An 18,565-nucleotide genomic window follows, 5' to 3' on the forward strand; every position below is an offset into this window, starting at 1 on the left:
ATTCTCACATTCTAAAAAAACAAAGAACCCACCCCTTCATGTAAGCAAAACTGAAAATATCTCAAAGGGTCTGATCCAGCTTCTTTTGAAATCCGTGAAAAACTTACTGACTGCAAAATGAGCAGGCTCAGGCTCAAAGTAAACAAACTTGTCTAATATTAAGAAAGTGTATTTACTAGAATTCAGCAGCCTGGAAATAAGAATGTTGAACACAGATATCAGTATTGCATGAGGGTTTGCATTCTTTAGAACAGTGGTTTTCGACCTTCTTTTCTGGCGACCCAGTTGAAGAAAATTGTTGATGTCTGTGACCCAACAGAGCTGGGGAATGAGAGGGTTGGGGTGCAGGGGTGAGGGCTGTGGGGTGGAGCCAGGAATGAGGAGTTCAGCGTGTGGGAGGGGGCTGTGGGCTGGTGCAGGGGGTTGAGGTGCGGGAGGGGATCAGTGCTCTGGGCTGGGGGTCCAGGCTCTGGAGTGGGGCCAGGGATGATGGGTTTGGGGTGCAGGTGGGGGCTCTGGGTTTGGGGGGCCTCAGGGCTGGGGCAGGAGGTTGGGATGCAGGAGGGGGTCAGGACTCTGGGCTGGGGGTGCAGACTCTGGGGTGGGGCCAGAGATGGGTTTTGGGTGCAGGAAGGGGCTCTAGGTTTGGGGGGTGCTAATGGCTGGGACAGGGGATTGGGGTGTAGGGTTGGTGCGGCTCCTGGTCAGCGGCGCAGCAGGGGTTCTAAGGCAGGCTTCCTGCCTGTCCTGGCACCGCGGACTGCGCTGTGCCCCGGAAGCGGCCAGCAGCAGGTCCGGCTCCTAGGCAGAGGCGCACAAGCCCCCTCCAACTCAGGATCCCCGTGCCCCCCCTTCCCCCCCCCCCCGCCTAGGAGCCAGACCTGCTGGCCATTTCCAGGGCACAGCGCAGTGTCAGAACAGGTAGGGACTAGCCTGCCTTAACTGGGCAGCACTGCCGATGGGACTTTTAACGGCCCGGTCCGCGGTGCTGACCAGAGCCGCCGTGACCCAGTGCCTTACATTCCATGACCCAGTACTGGGTTGCAACCTGCAGTTTGAAAACCACTGCTTTAGAATGTTCATGCTAGGAAAGTGCTACATACGCATTACATCAAAACACAGGTTAGCCAGAACCTTCTTGGAAAAGAAGTGATAATTATTTTGTCCATTGTGTTGGATTACATCTCATTTGTATTAATAACACCTCATATTCTATTGGAAAGGTTTATGTGAAAAAGGCTTCTAAACTGGCTACAGGTATTGGCAGAATTGGTGTTGTATTTAGTGAGATGAAGCTTTTCTAAAAGTTACAGTTCTGAGACACGTAAACCATTTGACACTTCTGCGAAGAAAGAGATTACTGCTTTCTAGAAAGCATGGCACAGAAACAGAGCAGCCAAATAGAATAAGAGGGAAAAAGACTACTTAGAAACCCCTCTCAAGGGAGCACATTAACAGAGTGTAACTACTAATGCTGGATTCTGCCCTGGCTATTCTTTTTAATGCTTTCTGGTACCCTTTCCCATTCCTCTCAAAGAGAGGTGGCCTATTGTTAATGCATTTTTTCAGATGCTGTGGTTGAAGATGTGGTCGCTCCCATCATCAGCGAAGGGAGCGCCTTGCATCACTTGTCCGGCAGATTTTTAAGAAACGGTGGCACTTACCTTAAGTGTTGCCCTGGCCTCCTTTGGTGGAAAGATGTTGGCTGAAATGGGGGATATTAAGAGGGCTAGCTGTGTCTGGGGAAGGCTTAATAAAGAGACTTTCGATGTACAGTGTGTGGCTTTTTTTTTTTTTTTTTTTTTTAATAAACTTTCATTGTGGTTTGTGCAGGTGAAACCCGTATGCGGTTCTATGAACTGCTGGTTAATGGTCTTTACACTCCGCAGACCCTTCCTGTAGGCAATGAGCAGGATGTCTCGCCACCTGTGAATGAAACTCAGCAGGTACAGTGTGCTTGGGTGTGTTTTAATAGTACATTTCTAAAAACTTACAAGCAGACAGTGGTTGATTCAAATAGATTCTCCTATAACAAGTGACGTGTGGTATTGTTTTATTCCATCCTGGGGTAGTTTTGTCAGTACATTGTAAAAATTACTTTAAAATTCATTATCTGTATTTAAATACATTGGATTTAATAACTGGAACTTGCCAGAGCAAATTTAATTCTTTATAAGTGTCATGTGCAAATTCACGCTGTGCCTAAGTGAATATTGTGAGTGATCTGTGTCCTGTTGTAAATATACAGAACCAACTAAATGCATCCTAGTAACTTTAGTAATTTCTGTAATTAAGGATGCCAGGCCAAATCCATTCATCGGGTCCCCCTGTTGAAGTCCGTGGAGTGACTTGCAAGGATAAACTTGTCCTCTTTTCCTTCACTTTAAAGGTTATTCTAGGTTTTTGCTAGAAGATGGGAAAGATGTGTGTTTTGAATTTTAAAGGTTAGGGTATCTTTTCTGCTTTTTTTTCCTCTTTAAAAATATCAGGAATGCCCATCCTGGTTCCTCCGTAGTTTTTCAGGAGGTTGTCTCATGCGTTTGAGATTTTTTTCTTCACACCTTTTAAAATGAAGACTAGAGGTGTTGTGTCATTGTTAAAGACACATCAGTTCTCCAAAATGGTCATTGGAATCACTTGGTTAACAAAAACAGAGCCAAGCAGTTCCAAACTGGGGTGTCTAAAGTTTGGCTCTTAAGTAGTAGTCTGTGTAAACAACTCTCTTGCAACTGACTGACAGGCAGTCACCTGCTTCTTCGCGGACCTCCATTTAAATGAGAGAGACTCTTTATGGGCCCACGTTCTGTGTGCAATCACTTGCTGGTTTGGAGCCATAGACTTCCAAATAAAAGTGGCCTGACTCTTTTCAGTGGTCTTGAGCACCCTGCGCTCCCATGGATTTCTGTCCACTTTTATGTAGGAGTCTGATTATGGATTTAGGTGCCTGACTTGAGGCATCCAGGTTTGGAAGTTTTGGCTTTAATAGTTTTAAACATTGTAGCTATAAATCTTTTCCCCCCTCTCAGTTGCTCACCTTTCTCTCTTTTTGATTCTTATTATATCCTCATTTCACTAGTTCTCCAGATAGATAAGTCTTGAATACTGAATGTGAACACCAAACTGTTCCCCCCTCCCCCCCCAATCTCCAAAGTCCCTCAAAGCAAAACCTTTCAGGTCATCTTTCTCCATCATAAAGAGGCCTCATTTCCTCCTCAGCAGGTCACCCTTAAATGTGGAAGAGTGGAGCTGAAAGAGATTGTGATTCGACTAGATAGCCCAGTCCTGCCACGTGCTGAGCGTCCCATGTTGGGCACCTTCCACTCCCAGTGACTTCAGAAGGAGTGGATGATGCTCGGCACTTCACAGGGTTGTACTTGTTACCTCGTTACAGAGGATCCAAAATGAATGTGTGCACGTTCACTATTGTGGGTTGGTTTTCACAGTTATTAATGAGACCTCTAATTGCTTCTTCATTTTTTGTTTACATCAGTCACCACCATTATTGTTGATTAAAGGTCTTGCAATTTATTATACAATATTACCCTGAACTGAACTTTTTTGGGGTGACCCACAGAACAATAATTCTGGTGATTCCTTCAGTTAATATCTACCAGATTCTCCCAAGACACTGCTAATGTGCTGGAGTAATTCCAGTAGAGTAGCTTGACATTTCTTGATTTGCCTCCTCTCCCCCGTTTCAGCCCTAAAGGTCAGCTGGTCTGCCTGCTCCCTCCTTAGAGCCCTCCCTCACTCAGGGCCTGATCCAAAGCCTATTGAAGTCAATGGAAAAATTCCCATTGACTTCAGCGGGTTTTGGAGCTGGCTGTTATGTTGCCCTTGGCTGGGAGTGCGCTCTTGGCTCTCACCTGCAGGCAATCAAATACCCAGGGAGTTGATACATAAATTAATTATAGGAGGAGTAAGTATGACCTAAGCTGCCTTTGTAACCTTTGGAGGAGAGGGTGGAGTGAGGAAGAGAAAGTTCAACTGCCAAATCTTTATGGTCTGCAACAGCCATACCATGCAAAAAATAACTAAATCTGTAAGTGTGTTTGTGTCAGTGTATCAGACAGTTGGGTGCTGCACGAAACCTGACAGTGGCGATGATTCTGTGGAGCCACTGAAATGTGAATTTTAATTTAAAAAGTAGCAGATAACTTTTAAATAGGAACTTTAAAAACTATTACTTCACTGCAGCCTCAATAAAATCTTCTCTGTTTTTTGTTGTTGCTGTGTTAGAGCTCAGGCCATATCCTGCTGATCTGAAAGGGATTTGGACTGGGTAACTCTCTGCTGCCTATCTACATTACTGAACATTGATTTTGGCATGATGCTGATATGACTCATCATTGTTTGAGGGATTTTTTTTTTCTTTCTTTCTTTTTTGTTACTGGCTTCAAACTTTAATCGGATTGTTTGGATAAAACCCCTCAATGTGCCTTTGAAGTAAATTTCATTAAGATCGATTATTTGGCTGTTCTGTGAGGTTCGTGTTTTTTAGTTTTTAGATTCCATAGCTGGAAACACTCTACCTGATCATGTGTCTTTGTGACGTTTCTGTTTAATTTTTGTTTGTTTGTTTGAGGTTCAGACACAACCTCTTTACATATAGTAGATAGATTGACTCTTCTGCTAGAGCTTAACATGTGGCAGGTGGGCAGATCGGGGGTCTGAGCTGACAATCAGACCAACACAAAGCCTGATTGACTTCCACAGGTTCTGTGCTTGCATACGGGTCTACTATGTGGAACTGATTGCAGGTGTGGAGCCAGTGTGTATATGTATATAGTCTGATTTGATATGTAAACTAGCTACTTGGGTCCCTTCATACTGTGTAAAACAGTCTTAATCTTTTGGTTTCAATGGTACTCTTTCATTCTCTTCTCTAGTTACATTCAGAAACTGTTGACAGAATTTTTTATTTTATTTTCAGTATTCTTGATGTCTAATGTTCACCTGATTCTCTTGACCTTAACATTTCTGCCAAAGAATAAATAGTATTTGCCCATTTCCTTCACTTCCTCTCCTACAGACTTTTAAAACCAAAATAACTGCCTACATATTTTAACGGATAATTATTTGTGTATGACTTGGTTTTCAGAGCTGCGAGCACCCACTACTGCCAGGGAAGTCAATTGAAAGTCTTGGTGCTCAGCTTCTCAGAAAATCAGACAAATAGTTTTTGACTGTGTATGTGTGTATATATCTATATCTATTATTTACTTTTATTTTATTTTTTATAGTTGACTGATTCTGTAAAACGTCTGAAAGACAGTAACCTTTCTTCTGCGGGATCATCCATTACCCCAAACAGTAGCACCCCATTTTCCCATGATACAGCCTATTCCAGCAGTCGGCAAGACACCCCAAACTCGTATAGCCAGTATACCCCACAGTCCCAAGGAACCCCACTCACCCCACGACTGGGGACTCCGTTTTCCCAAGATTCAACCTATTCCAGTCGTCAAACGACACCAGCTTACCATTACGGACAGGACTCTGGGTATAAACCCAGGAGACATGAAACAAAATTTACAGATGCCTATAATAGACGACCAGGACATCACTATGTCCATAACTCGGCAGGTGTTTACAGAGGGTCAGAACATCAGTTTAGCACGTTCAAGTCTCATCAGCAAGAGCCAGTACAATATTCTCACACTCCTCCCTTGAGCCACTCTGGTTCTTCAAGTTATAAATCTGCCTTCTCTCCATACCAAGCACCAGCTGTATTTCCCCCATCTGATGAACAGCAGTATCCCCAAACTTCCAGAGACACTGAGTACCGGAGACCTGCCCCGCCTCCAGCTGAGATCTTAGTAGAAAGTAGTGCTGCTACGAATATTGATTTTGTTCCTGTGAAAGAAAAACAGGAGGAACTCCCATCCCTGCCACAGTCAAACTGTCTTACCGAACAAAGTACAGCATCCTTTTCTCAGACTCCGGAAAGGAGTGAGACACCTGGCACCCCAACCATGGAGTCTGAAATGCAGCATAACAGTTTAGACTCAAGGATTGAGATGCTCTTGAAAGAGCAGAGAACAAAGTTACCTTTTCTCAATGAACATGATTCGGACAATGAGATCCGAATGGAAGGTAGCCCTATCTCTTCCTCCTCCTCCCAACTTTCTCCTATCCCATTGTATGGCTCTAACTCTCAGCCCAGTTATAGAGCTCAAACCCCATCCTCACGTCCCTCCAGCACTGGCTTGGAGGACATTAGTCCAACACCGTTACCAGATTCTGATGACGACGAGCCAATCCCTGGGACAGCTCCTCTGAGTCAGAATTCAAGAGGAACGTCAGAGGCCAGTATGACTCCTATTGATCAGCTGAGTAGGACATCCAAAGCTGAGACTTCTGAGACTAAAGAAATGCTGCCTGGTGACCAGACACCAACATCAGAAAAAATGGATGAGGTAAGAGAGAGAATTCAGATAAGCTACATGAATGTCTATGTGACTAGAACAAGGTAGAGCATGTACTCTATTCAAAAAGTGGTCTTTAGAAACTGTTGTGGTTTTTTTTTTTTTTTTTTTTTTGGTTATTGTTTTTTGAGCCAGGGTGGTTTTAACCAGGTTTGACTCAGGGAGTTGGTAATGGGGTAGATGTGACATGAGCTGATGGTCTTAGTCCGGTTCCTGGTTAACAGGCGTCCCTATTTCAAGGACAACCCCTGTAATTGGTAGTTTCACGTAGGGAGCTCTAGGATTGAATAGGCCATAAAAACTGATTTCCATCGTGGTGGTGCTCATTCTAGCTTAGGGTTGAAACTTATTGGTGAGACTGAGGAAATTTGCATTACCATTGCTCATGCAGTTACTGTCCTGTGGATCAACAGATTTTTGAGTCACCAGAGCTGTCAGTCCAATTCCGCTTGCCAGCTCTGATGTCCCTTGTAAAAAATACATCTACTTTGGTAGTTGTCAAATTGTTTATTCCATCAGGTGTGAACCGGAAACAGTTGTTGGGTTCTAACATACTCTTTCCTTAAGCGATTTAGACGAGAGGTAACTGACCTACTGGGGATGTGTTCCACTGAGTCTTCCAACAATAGAGCACAGCCTGCTGCCTGTAATGGAGCATTTGGGGATGAAGGACTTCAGGAGCGTAACTATATGGAATGCTGCCAGCAGACAGAGAGTGCATTGCAGTGGGTGTTTTATTTGGTGTTTCAATTGAAACAAATGTGAGTAACATACTGTAATGTACATTTGGGTCCCAGTATAACATGTCACTGACAGTCAAAATATATATCTTCACAAGCGCCTGACCCTTCTACTCAGTACTGTTTATAACAGGATCTCAAGCAGATGAAATTATTATAATTTGAGTACAAGAAAAAAACACATTCAGGGAGACATCTAGTATTCTAGATTGGTTCTGTCTAATAAGTGAACACGGTGTAAAAGATAATTTGCTTTATTTATAAAGCATTTCTGTAATTAAACTGGCAGAAAATACTTCTCCAGTAAACAGTTGCTGTGTTTCCACCCTAGAAGTGGCTGCATTTCAGGAGCAGGTGCAGCATTCCTGTGCATGTGTGGTTTGCAAAATGCTTTGGGATTGTTTGGTTGAAAGGCACTACAATCATCAGATCACACGTTTTAAAATGTTCAATAAGGCTAATAGGAACATTCTCCTCAGATCTATTTTTTATGCCTAAATGATGACCGATACTTCGTGTGTGTTTTGTAAGTAAGTACATGTTCAAATCTTTTTGAACTTGGACGGCTGTGCTGGTCCTGCTTTAGAAGCAGCTCAACCACTTGGTGTGCGCCCATTCTTTTTATAGGCTGACCCAGTCTCCACCCCTCTGGTAACATGACTGGAGAGATCCAACGAAGTGGGTATTCACCCACGAAAGCTTATGCTCCAATACATCTGTTAGTCTATAAGGTGCCACAGGACTTTTTGTTGCTTTTTATAGATCCAGACTAACACAGCTACCCCTCTGATACTCTCTAATACATGTTTCCTTTGACGCCCCAGTCTTGGTTGGGAAGTGGGTTTTAAACCAGAAGACTGGCCCTGCAGGATTGAGAGAGGATATTTTTGAAAAACCCACGTTTTGTGACTAGCTTATTCACAGATGGAAACTCTGCATGATCTGTTGGGCATTATGGGCTTGAATCTGCTTTCTTCTAACGACGAGCATTTCATCACATTTTAAAAATTGGACGAATGCCACTGTGATCGTTTGGGGTCAGGGACTTTCTACAACTGCAATGTTAACGTCCCTTACTGGCCTCAGAGGAGTTCCCGGTATATTGTATTAACAGATTGTAACATGGGACAACAGTGTGCAGAAGTTGAAGCCTGTGATTAATCTTAGTCTTCCCTTAACGAGATATCAGTGTCAGAAGTTCGTCTTCACGGTTCTGCACAAAACGGCACAAAACGGAATACGTTCTAAAAGCCTATTTAAAAGTCAAAAAGTTGCTAAGAGTATCTCAAAACCTATTCTCCCTGCTGTTGTTGTCTTCTTACAAAAAGATATTCTATTTTTTTTCTTCTTAGAGCTGTTTGTTCAGAACTTCCTATTATTTACAAATCACCCTAAAACTATTCCAGTGCATTTAAAAAAATGTATGTGCCTTTCACTGCTCCTTTATGAAGTGTGGGTTGGGTGCTTTTTTGCTTCTCTCCCCCCAGTGACCGCCCCCTCCCAGTTTTCCACAAACTAGGTCCTGGCTCCCCTCCCTTTTGCTGAAGGATTCTTTGAAGGACTGGAGTTGAATACAACAAGGAGTCTGGTGGCACCTTAAAGACTAACAGATTTATTTGGGCATAAGCTTTCGTGAGTAAAAACCTCACTTCTTCGGATGCATTTAAGGTGCCACCAGACTCCTTGTTGTTTTTGTAGATACAGACTAACACGGCTACCCCCTGATACTGGAGTTGAATAGCGACTCCACCAGAGGCTGAAATTTGAGCTGTAGCTTTCCAAACTTCAAGTGAGTCAGAAAGGAGTACTGAGTCTTGGGCTGGGAAAGCCACAGCTAGGCATCAGCCTATTGTGATGTTACTGTTCAGCTCCAGTCCTTCAAAGAATCCTTCAGCAAACAGGGAAGCCAGGACCTAGTATTTCTAATGTGTGAGGGGGAAGAGCAGAGCCAACATTTATATTTGGGTGGGAAGGGGCCCGTGGTAGCCATCTTTGTGTTTTAAAGAAGCAATCAAGGGCAGATACTTGGAACCTCTGTTTCCTTCATAATTCGCTTTTAAAGTGTCCGACTGTGTATTGATATACAGTCTGAGTGCACGCTCTGTCTGTACACACGCAGACAGTGACGTCTCAATACTTGTAATAATAATCCCCCCGAAAAAGGTAGCAGGAACGTTTTCGTTTAAGGTGGCAGCAGCTTTTCATGGGCCCAATCCTGCTTCCACCAAAATGAATGGGAGTTTTGTCAGTGGGAGCAGGTTTTGGCTCTACCTCAGAATTGCTGTTATGCAGTAACTCTTGTTCTCTAGGGAAAGCACCATGTACCCTGCATAAAGGCAGGAAACCCAGAGTTGCAATAGCAGAGGTTAAAATGAAGAGAGTGAGGCTGGTCCCGCATTAACTCTGCAAGACACCCGAGTTTGATTCCAGGATCTGGCCTGCTTCGTTGAGCTTGGCAGTGTGTTTGACTCTGAGAAAGGGAATGCCATGCTTCTATCGGCAACACCTACCCATGGCTAATCTCAGGATAGTGATTATGGGCTCCAAAGAAAGTCCTGTTAGCTGCTTTCTTTCAGCCAAGGGAAGCTTAAGAAGCAGAGCCTAAAGTGGAGATGAAATATGGGCTGCGGGGAAAGGGGCGGGGACAGGAGGAAGGGATCCTTTACAAAAAGCACATGCAAGCATTTAAGAAAACCTGTAGAGCTCATTCAAAGTAGTCTCGAGTTCGGGAACAAAAACGGGGGGGAGTGAAATAGAGTTTAGTTAAAATTTTATTTTAGCAAGATTCCATAGGTAACACTGAGAAAAACCTTTTGTCCTGCCTAACTGAGCGACAGTGAGGAAGGTGTAATCATATCAAGCTCTTTTAAAAAAAAAAAAAAATCTTTGCGTGGGGTTTCAGAAGCGCAAGAGTTAAATATGTAACATTTGATGTTTTGACATCCCATTTGAGCCAGGTCTTGTTTTTGCTTGAGGCCTGCTACAGGAAGAGGCCCTGCATGTGCATATTGGGGAGGACGGTAGGATCAGAACAAGTCACTTTGTTTTATATTGATGGTGCCTTTTGTGTTCCAGTGTATGAAGACTTTGGGTTGTTGTTGTTTTTTTTTTAAGCAGCTTTTTTTATGATAAGAATGTCATCCGATTAGCACTTCACTTATTAGGAAATACTTTTATGTTGATGATCAACAGCCTACCAACCGTCCTTGTAAATTGCCTATGCACCTAGATACCAGAGTGACGGGTGCCTTATAAATGCCTAAGATGATAATGAAAATAGGACTCCTCGGAAATAATAATGACGAGGCTGTAGCTCTGCTCTGTACTTTACTTGCTGTAAGTTTTAGTAAAGGGTTTTGTGACACAAATGGAGATTACATAATATGCAGTTGTCCTGAGGACACCTAAAAACTGCTGATGAAACCAGCTCCAAGAGCAAACTTTGTTTTAATGCGGTGGCACAGTTTTTCTTTGTCAGTTGATGCTGAAATGTGTCATCACAGGATCGCAGTTACTTTATTTTATATTTTTTTTGTAGAGACTTTCTACATCTAAAATTATAGATCAGCATAAATTGAAATGATCCAAATTCATCCCTAGTTAAGCTCCACTGAAGTCATTGGAGTTCCATCCAGGATGAATTTGCCCTACATGTTTAAATGTATTTGAGCTTTTGTTCCTCCGTAGTTATGCCTAGACTTTGGAAACTTTACCGTGGAGCTGACCTGAAGAAGAGCTGTGTGTGCTCGAAAACTTGTCTCTTTCACCTCACTCACTTTGTCTCTGTAAAAATATCAGACAGGCCAGTTCCATTCTACCTCCCTAATTCCCCTCCTCAGTTTTAACTGGATATGGCATTCTTCCTCCCCTCCTGTTCTAAAGTACTGCAGAGAGTTGTGTGCTGTCAAACGGCAGCTATATTCGTACCCTAGAGTTGGTTGCATTTCAGTAGCTGTTGAATGGATTCCTATTAAACGTCCATCTAAATTTTCCTTTCGCAGTAGTGACTGTTCAGGGGAGCAGAGCAATGCCATTTGTGCTTCTAGTACTAGAACCATCGCGCCAGTGAAGGGGGGCCACTGGAGCACTCCTAGCCAGCTATGCCTTGCAGCTCCTTTGTAAAAGGATGCATGAGCTGCCTGGGAAGCTATCTCTTAATCAAGGAGTGTGGCCCATACCTTTTTGGAGCTATGCTGCACTGTGCAGGCAAGAACCAGCGCCTCTGCCTATAGTTCAAAAGGTTAAAATCCTTAAATGCTGCTGAGTGGGGCGGAAGAGACCCCCCCCATGTCATCTTTTCCCCATTCTCATTCCCACTCAACCCAGGGCATGATCTGGCTCATCATATGTTAACTGCTTGGGGATCCTTTAAATACACAGTGATTTGGTTCATATTTGTTGAGGCTGGACGTTTCTGCCGTATCCTTTTCTGTAAGGCACAGAAGTTTTAATTCAAGGCAAAAAGCAATGTAAATGCACATTGAGGCTGAGAATTTAAAACCTAAGAGCCAGAAAATTCAGAGCTATGGTTTCCACAGTAGCAGTGTCTCAGCCCTCATGCCCATAAATAGCTGTGCAAACTGTTACGTATGTGCATTATTTGTATGTGCACCTAGGACCCCATTTACAGCTAGAATAGGAACCATCATCTCTGGATGGGGTAGTTGTGTGGGAAAGTTGCACCGAATTTCTTTGTGTTAATTAAAGATGAAAAAACCCTGAGACCTGTGACTTATTGCCCAGTCTCATAAACACGCCTTGTGTGATTCAAATAAAACAGGCATTTTCCTGAGCTCTGAGGTCTCTAGAATGCGATCATGCTTCACAGAACCTGCTCATAATCGAAATTCAAGAAATAGGTACATGTTGTGACCATTAATTTCCATCTATGCAGCCAGCCAATGTCAGCGTAGCAGAGTCTGGCACAGTAGCTCTGTTGTATATGTGCATGATGTCACTTATGCCAAGCTTGTGCAATGTAAGCAGTGAGAGAGAACTACTTAAACTATGGATTCCGTTCTGTCATTTTTTACTCAAACAAAGCGCCTCATAGACGACATTGTTACTGGAGGATTGGACCCTAAGAGTGTAAGGTTACTCAAGGGAAGTCAAATGCCCAAATCCATTAAAAGATTATTTAAACAGGACATTACATTTGTCTTTTTCAAATCCTCAGAGGTCTGTTCATTTCCAAGTGTGGGTTTACTGTAAAAACAGACTATGTATAATCATTTTATTTGAATGTGCTCCTTGGGACAGATTCTGCTCTTGTGTAGAGGGTGTGATAGCAAGTGTGATAAATCGGGGCACTATTTTCTTGGGGTGTTTGTGCGCATAGTTGCTTATATAAGACAAAGCCCCTATTATCAAGACATCTGGTCACCCTAGGATAGGAGCCACCGCAGCAGCATATAGGGACCACAAATAGCCTTCAAAAGGGCCATAGGAGAATTTGCACCCCCATCCTGGCACAGGCACTCAGTACCCTGACCACCCTTTAAACCTCAGGGTAGAGGGCATGCTAGGGGCAGGTTCATGCCCTCAAGTGCTGGGGGGGGGGGGGGGGGGGGAATTTTGGACTGCTCCAGGCTGCAGAGCAAACCAGAGGCCGCCCTCACGAGGCTCTTGTAAATTGGGGGCTGCGCTGGCTCCTGAAGCAGTGCAGAATTCTGAGGGTGCAAAAATTGCTTAAACGAAAGCCACCTTTTCCCTCCCCCAGAGCCTCCTGGAGGTCCAGCACAGGATTCAACCTTTGTGTGGATTTGGTGTCCTGTCTGCTGCTCTGAATGATGAAAATGAGCTGTTACTGGTTTATACGCCTGCAGAGCCAGTACGGCTAAGAGACTGAAATGGACGGTCTCTCTTCCTCGTACAGTCTTGGATTTGTTTTCTAACTTCCAGTTGGTCCCTTCTACGAAACCTCATTGAAGGCAAAGGAGTTGCACAATTGTTACCTTCAGTCATAATTTGCTCCGAAGAATCCATGTTATTGGTGATGGTGCGAGAGAGAGAGACCAACTTGATTCTCACATACCTGGTTGCATTTGCAGGGCGGGTAGTTAGGAAAATAGTAACTTGCTTCTGAACAGAGCACATCGGATATGGAGTTGAAGGGAGATGACAGACCCGGAATTGCATTTTTTTACAGTCACTTTTCAGAGTAGAACTACATAGGACTGGTCAGAACTTCAGTTTGGTTATGTAAGTACTGTATTGCGTTCATACATACATATATGCAGGGATAAACATGTTTTTTAAATGAAGAAATATTTCACTAGATTTTTATACAAAGCCCTGATAGTGAAACAGAAGAACAAAGGAACACGTGTCTTGTTAGTAACAAAACTAGAAATGGTGAAATGCTTTTGAGTCTGACTGAAAAATAGAAAGCATGTTGTGGTTGAGAGGTCCAGTGCTTCTTTCACTGTCTGGTGTCATGCTAGGACTTTGAGGCTTTTAAAGTTTGCATATCTAATATAAGTGACATTTTCATACCCTTTTATAAATCGTTGTTGCTGGTTATATATCCTCTTTTAATTCAGTCTTCTCACAGTTTTACTGTATGTGGTTTTCTTAATATTTTCAGCCATTTAAAGGAATGGCTATATATTATTCCTATTTAAATAATAAGTAAGAATACTGCTCAGAATTTGCATTGTGAAATCTGTAGAAGTTCTCATACTCTAAGGTCACACTGCAGCTTTTAAGGCTGTGTGTGTGTGTGTGAGAGAGAGAGAGACAGAGTGGAGGTGCACCATTATACAGTGCAAGTCCCCATCCACCAGCATTCCTCCTAGAGAAGCATGCCCCAAATGGCAACTCTGTCACTCTTTCCGGGGATGCAACATGCAGTCCTTCACCGCCCAGCTAGAGTTGCTTGTTGGTATAGAGGAATGAGGCTGTGGCCCTGCCACTTGTCAAATACCTATGGCCCACAGGGGATAATATCAGGAAGCAGAGACTTTGCTCCTCAAGAGATTTATGACCAACGCAATAGCTGGTGAATGGTCCCTGTTTTACATATGTCTAAATCCTGCTTTTCACAGATGTGACCATGCATAGACACAAAGCAGTGTGAGCTGTTCTTCTGGTACTAGAATCAGCCTGCCAGTAAAGGGGGCCAGAGGAGGACTGTGCCCAGCACACCTTGCTGATCCTTATGACCAACTCCTGTACAAGGACATTAGTGGGGAAGACTCTTGTGCTGCCTTCTCCTCCCTTTCCTCTTGTGCTCCTATGCAGGGTTTGGATATGACTTAGGCCAGGTCTACACTAACCCCCTAATTCGAACTAAGGTACGGAACTTCAGCTACGTGAATAACGTAGCTGAAGTTCGAAGTACCTTAGTTCGAACTTACCTCGGTCCACACGCGGCAGGCAGGCTCCCCCGTTGACTCCGCAGTACTCCTCTCGCCGAGCTGGAGTACCGCAGTCGACGGCGAGCACTTCCGGGTTCGACTTATCGCGTCCAGACTAGACGCGATAAGTCGAACCCAGAAGTTCGATTGCTCGCCGCCGAACTACCGGGTAAGTGTAGCCAAGGCCTTAGCCCCAGAATATTTTAGGGGCTTATTAAAAATGCTTGACTGTTATTTTTGGCATTTTAATTTCTGCTTTTTGTAAATAGTACTTTCTCTAGACCTTTGTTCCCATCAAAGTCCAACCATTAGTTGTGATGTTATTGGATATTTAAGTCTCAGAAATGCAAGTGGCGAGGTTTCATATTATAATATATACCTTACCCAAGAATTCCTTCAGTTTCTCCGGTTAGTTATATGCCCAATTGTCCTCAGCACTTGGTGGCTGTGGAAAGTGACCAAGTGAAAGCAAACAAATTACTTGGTAACAGTGTGTGGCAAAATGAATGGCATTGAAAAATCATGCCAGTGTATTAGGTAATCTATAGAAATATTGAGAAAATAATTGCTGTTGACATATTGTGCTAGGCTGTCTGCTGCCAGCATTAATCTCTCAGTGATTTTTAAGAAAACCGAGAAGCCACTGTATTGTGTGTTCAGAGTGCCCTGTCTGTCTGTCACACACACAGCAATAGATTGACGAGTGCATATTCAGATGTTCAATTACTGTTGCCTTCCCTGATGTTCCCTAAAAAAACCAGCTAATGAGTAGGACTTATGTACACGTCAGCTGCAGGTCACGATTGCGCCCCATTAATTTTGGTTTTCGGTTTGGGGCTTAGTTTCTACCTAGTGCAGCAAAGGCAAAACCCAAAATGAAACCAGTGAGTTCGTTACACCCCGTGCGTGTCATACCTGTGCACAAGAACTCGTTTGATCCAGACTGCTGTCTCAGGTTTTGTTATAAAACTATCAGTTGATCTTTTGTAAATGTTGTACCCATCCAGGGATAAGTTTTTGCTTTAGGTGTCTATAAAAGGTTGGGAGGCCTAAAAAAGAGTTTTAGTATTTGTAAAATTTTATTTGTTTAGCCTTGGCAATGTGATTGTACTTTACAATGTACAAAAATAAAGAAGTGCCTGTTCTGAAAAGATTACAGTGTAGAACACTGGCACATAAAATCAAGATGCACTAGGAAATCTATATGCATCCGAAGAAGTGGGCTGTAGTCCACGAAAGCTTATGCTCTAATAAATTTGTTAGTCTCTAAGGTGCCACAAGTTCTCCTGTTCTTTTTAGGAAATCTAGAGATGGTGCGTTGGATTTTTTAATGTTCTCTTCCCCTAACTTGTAGTAAAATCACTTCTTATAGGTTTTACAAAAGTGAATTTTTAGTGATTTCAGTTAAGGGAAGTTGGTGGGTTGGGATCCTGAGATCATTCTATGCATAAAGGACAGCATGAACAATGCACAGAGACAGGAATGAGAGAAGGAAATGAAACCATTAGGTTTCATTTCTCTGTTTGAACCTGGAGCTGGCAGAGTTTCTCCTGGTTTGGAGGCTTGGTTGCAAAAGGGTCACACTGCTGTAATAAAATTGCCAATTTTCACATTTTACGATTCTGGTATTTTGACTTATGCATTTTGTTGGTGGGATTTAGGTTTAATTTGCAGATTTTGGTGTGTTCATTTTGATGTAATGTAGATTTATATCTCCTGTGGAGGTGATGAACATATGATAAATACAATTTATCATGATTCTTTGACCAGCAGCTCTCCTCATTTACCTACTATCCATGAAGTAGGTTGATGGCAGAGCTAGAGAAAGAACCCAGAAGTCCTGAGTCCGCAGCTTTAACCAGTAGCCTGGGAGTGAGAGAGAGTCAGACATTTTCTTACACTTCTTTCTGGAGAAAGCTTAATATAATTCAGGGCAAGGATCACATAACTGTGTTTTTGTTCAAGAAATGTGTTCTTTTCACATGACTATATGGGATCGAAATGTAGTTACTACAGTAATGAAGAAAGACTCCTTCTTTAGAACAAGCAGACTGATTTTTTTTTTTTTTTTGGTAACCAAATTCCTCACAGCTTCCCCTTCTCCCAAAGTCTTTTGCAGAGACTATTATTCCAGGTGGTTGGTGTTTTTTCCAGCCACTAAACTTTAATCCAGAGCACACCAGTGATATTGCTGCAGGCTTTAGACTCGATCAGGTCAGGTTTAAGTTAATGTTTGGAAAATGGTTTGTAGGGTTGTGCACCATTCATCTCCTGTGGCTGTGCAGTCACTAAATATATCCATTTCAGCTGGAGGATGTTGTGGGTAGCGGGGTCCAACTGCATTCTTTGGTGGGAACATGGAGTTAATATGGGCAAAAAACACAGAAACCTGTTATCGTGATATGAGCTTTGTATGTTGCCTAAAACATAAATAACTCTGAAAATACAAAGATCTTTAGTACTGAACCAAAACCTTTAAATTCAAGTGAAATGTAAGGAAAAGTTGAACAGAGTCATACATTGTAGTAATAGGAAAATGTGGTTAAAATACTATATTTTGACTAGGGATCCATCTTTGAATTTGTTCAAACATTATTTTTGTTTTTTTAAAAGGGATGTGTCCAGTCAGAGATGGCCACAAATTTAGGTTAAAAAATAAGTTGTAATACAAAAATCTTTTATAAAACCTAAGTCTGTTAGAAATGTTTCCATAAATAAGTGCTGTGTGCATGTCTCACCCTTATGTCTGATCCTTCAAAAGCATCATATATGTGGATGCCTGTGCCCATGCAGAGCCCCATGGCAGGACTGAGGTCTAACAGATTTTTTGCTTTTAAATTCCAATGGAAACAGTCTTTTGTTTCAACAAACACCCCACTGCATTGTCTGCAACCCAAGCAGCGCAGCCTAGTGCAGGAGAACCAGAAAGTGAAACTTGCTGTAAACCAAAATGATCTTTCTCACTACTGGATATTTGTTTTCCAGTCCTGCCCATGACATTCTAGGTACTGGGGACGTACGCAAAGATGACAGTACCTGTTCTGAAGGCCTTACAGTAATCGTTTTTCATTGTCATTAGAAAAATACAACCTTGGGGTGGCATATAGAGTAAAATGTAAAAGATTTAAAAGATTTTAGCTGTTAAAAATCTATAGTTTTATTAATGTGGATGAAGATTTTGTTGGACGAAGGAGAAGATATTGGACTAGACTTAGGGTGACCAGACAACAAATGTGAAAAATTGGGACAGGGGGTGGGGGTAATAGGAGCCTATATAAGAAAAAGACCCAAAAATCGGGACTGTCCCTATAAAATCAGGACATCTGGTCACCCTAACTAGACTCATCCCTGATGGAACTCAATTAACTTCAGTTGGACAACACCAAGGATGCACTCGGATCTTTATTATTGATCTGATAGCATAATTTTAAATGGTCCAAAGAATTTAGTGTCTATACGCTTTTGACTCATATTTTTGGCCATTTTCATTAGTGTGCGGTGGCAACAATAATAGTCCACAATTGCCACTACTTTTTAGCAAGATACAGCATTAATCTTGTCTGCAATGTGTTAAGCATATTGATTACAGTATATGGAATACAATTTAATTACCTACTGTTCACTTTTGCCCTTTTTAAAGGAGTTGAGGATAAATAATCCAAAGTAAAACGGTATTAACTGAAAACCATAGGGTAAGGTATTTTTAAAAGGACGATTGGTCAATAAAGAGACTGAGGCTTTGGAGGCTTTGGTAGTTAATGGACTAAATCAAGTAGGTGAGTTGTGGTGGACTTAATTCTGAATACTTAAGCAAAGAGCTGTCTTCAGTGTGGAGTTATGGCTTTTCTCACAATTGTTTGCATATAGTATTTTGGATGAATAATCTGTCTATGCAGGTATTCATCTGTAATTTCAAAGTAATCAACTAGTCTAGTGGGAAAGCATATTTTGATAAAAACTTTATCCATCTGGAGTAATCTAGAAGTGGCCTCAGACAGAAAATATATATATAAATCCACGGTACGCCCACATCTTGAAT

General features: G+C 42.4%; 1 protein-coding gene across 7 annotated transcripts in view; it reads left to right on the forward strand.

The window, feature by feature from the left end:
• SETD1B (SET domain containing 1B, histone lysine methyltransferase) overlaps positions 1-18,565 on the forward strand; it is a 68,957-nt gene that overhangs the window by 8,158 nt on the left and 42,234 nt on the right. For 4 of the 7 annotated variants that reach the window (XM_042852475.2, XM_008163555.4, XM_042852476.2 and 1 more), the window contains 2 exons: positions 1,834-1,961; positions 5,244-6,419. In XM_042852475.2, coding sequence (XP_042708409.2) covers positions 1,834-1,961; positions 5,244-6,419 — 1,304 coding nt within the window. The remainder of the gene's footprint in view (positions 1-1,833; positions 1,962-5,243; positions 6,420-18,565) is intronic. The other 3 variants (XM_008163556.4, XM_042852478.2, XM_042852479.2) reach the window with 1 other exon arrangement.

Source organism: Chrysemys picta, chromosome 15, assembly GCF_011386835.1.
Source record: "Chrysemys picta bellii isolate R12L10 chromosome 15, ASM1138683v2, whole genome shotgun sequence".
NCBI classification, from domain to species: domain Eukaryota; kingdom Metazoa; phylum Chordata; order Testudines; family Emydidae; genus Chrysemys; species Chrysemys picta.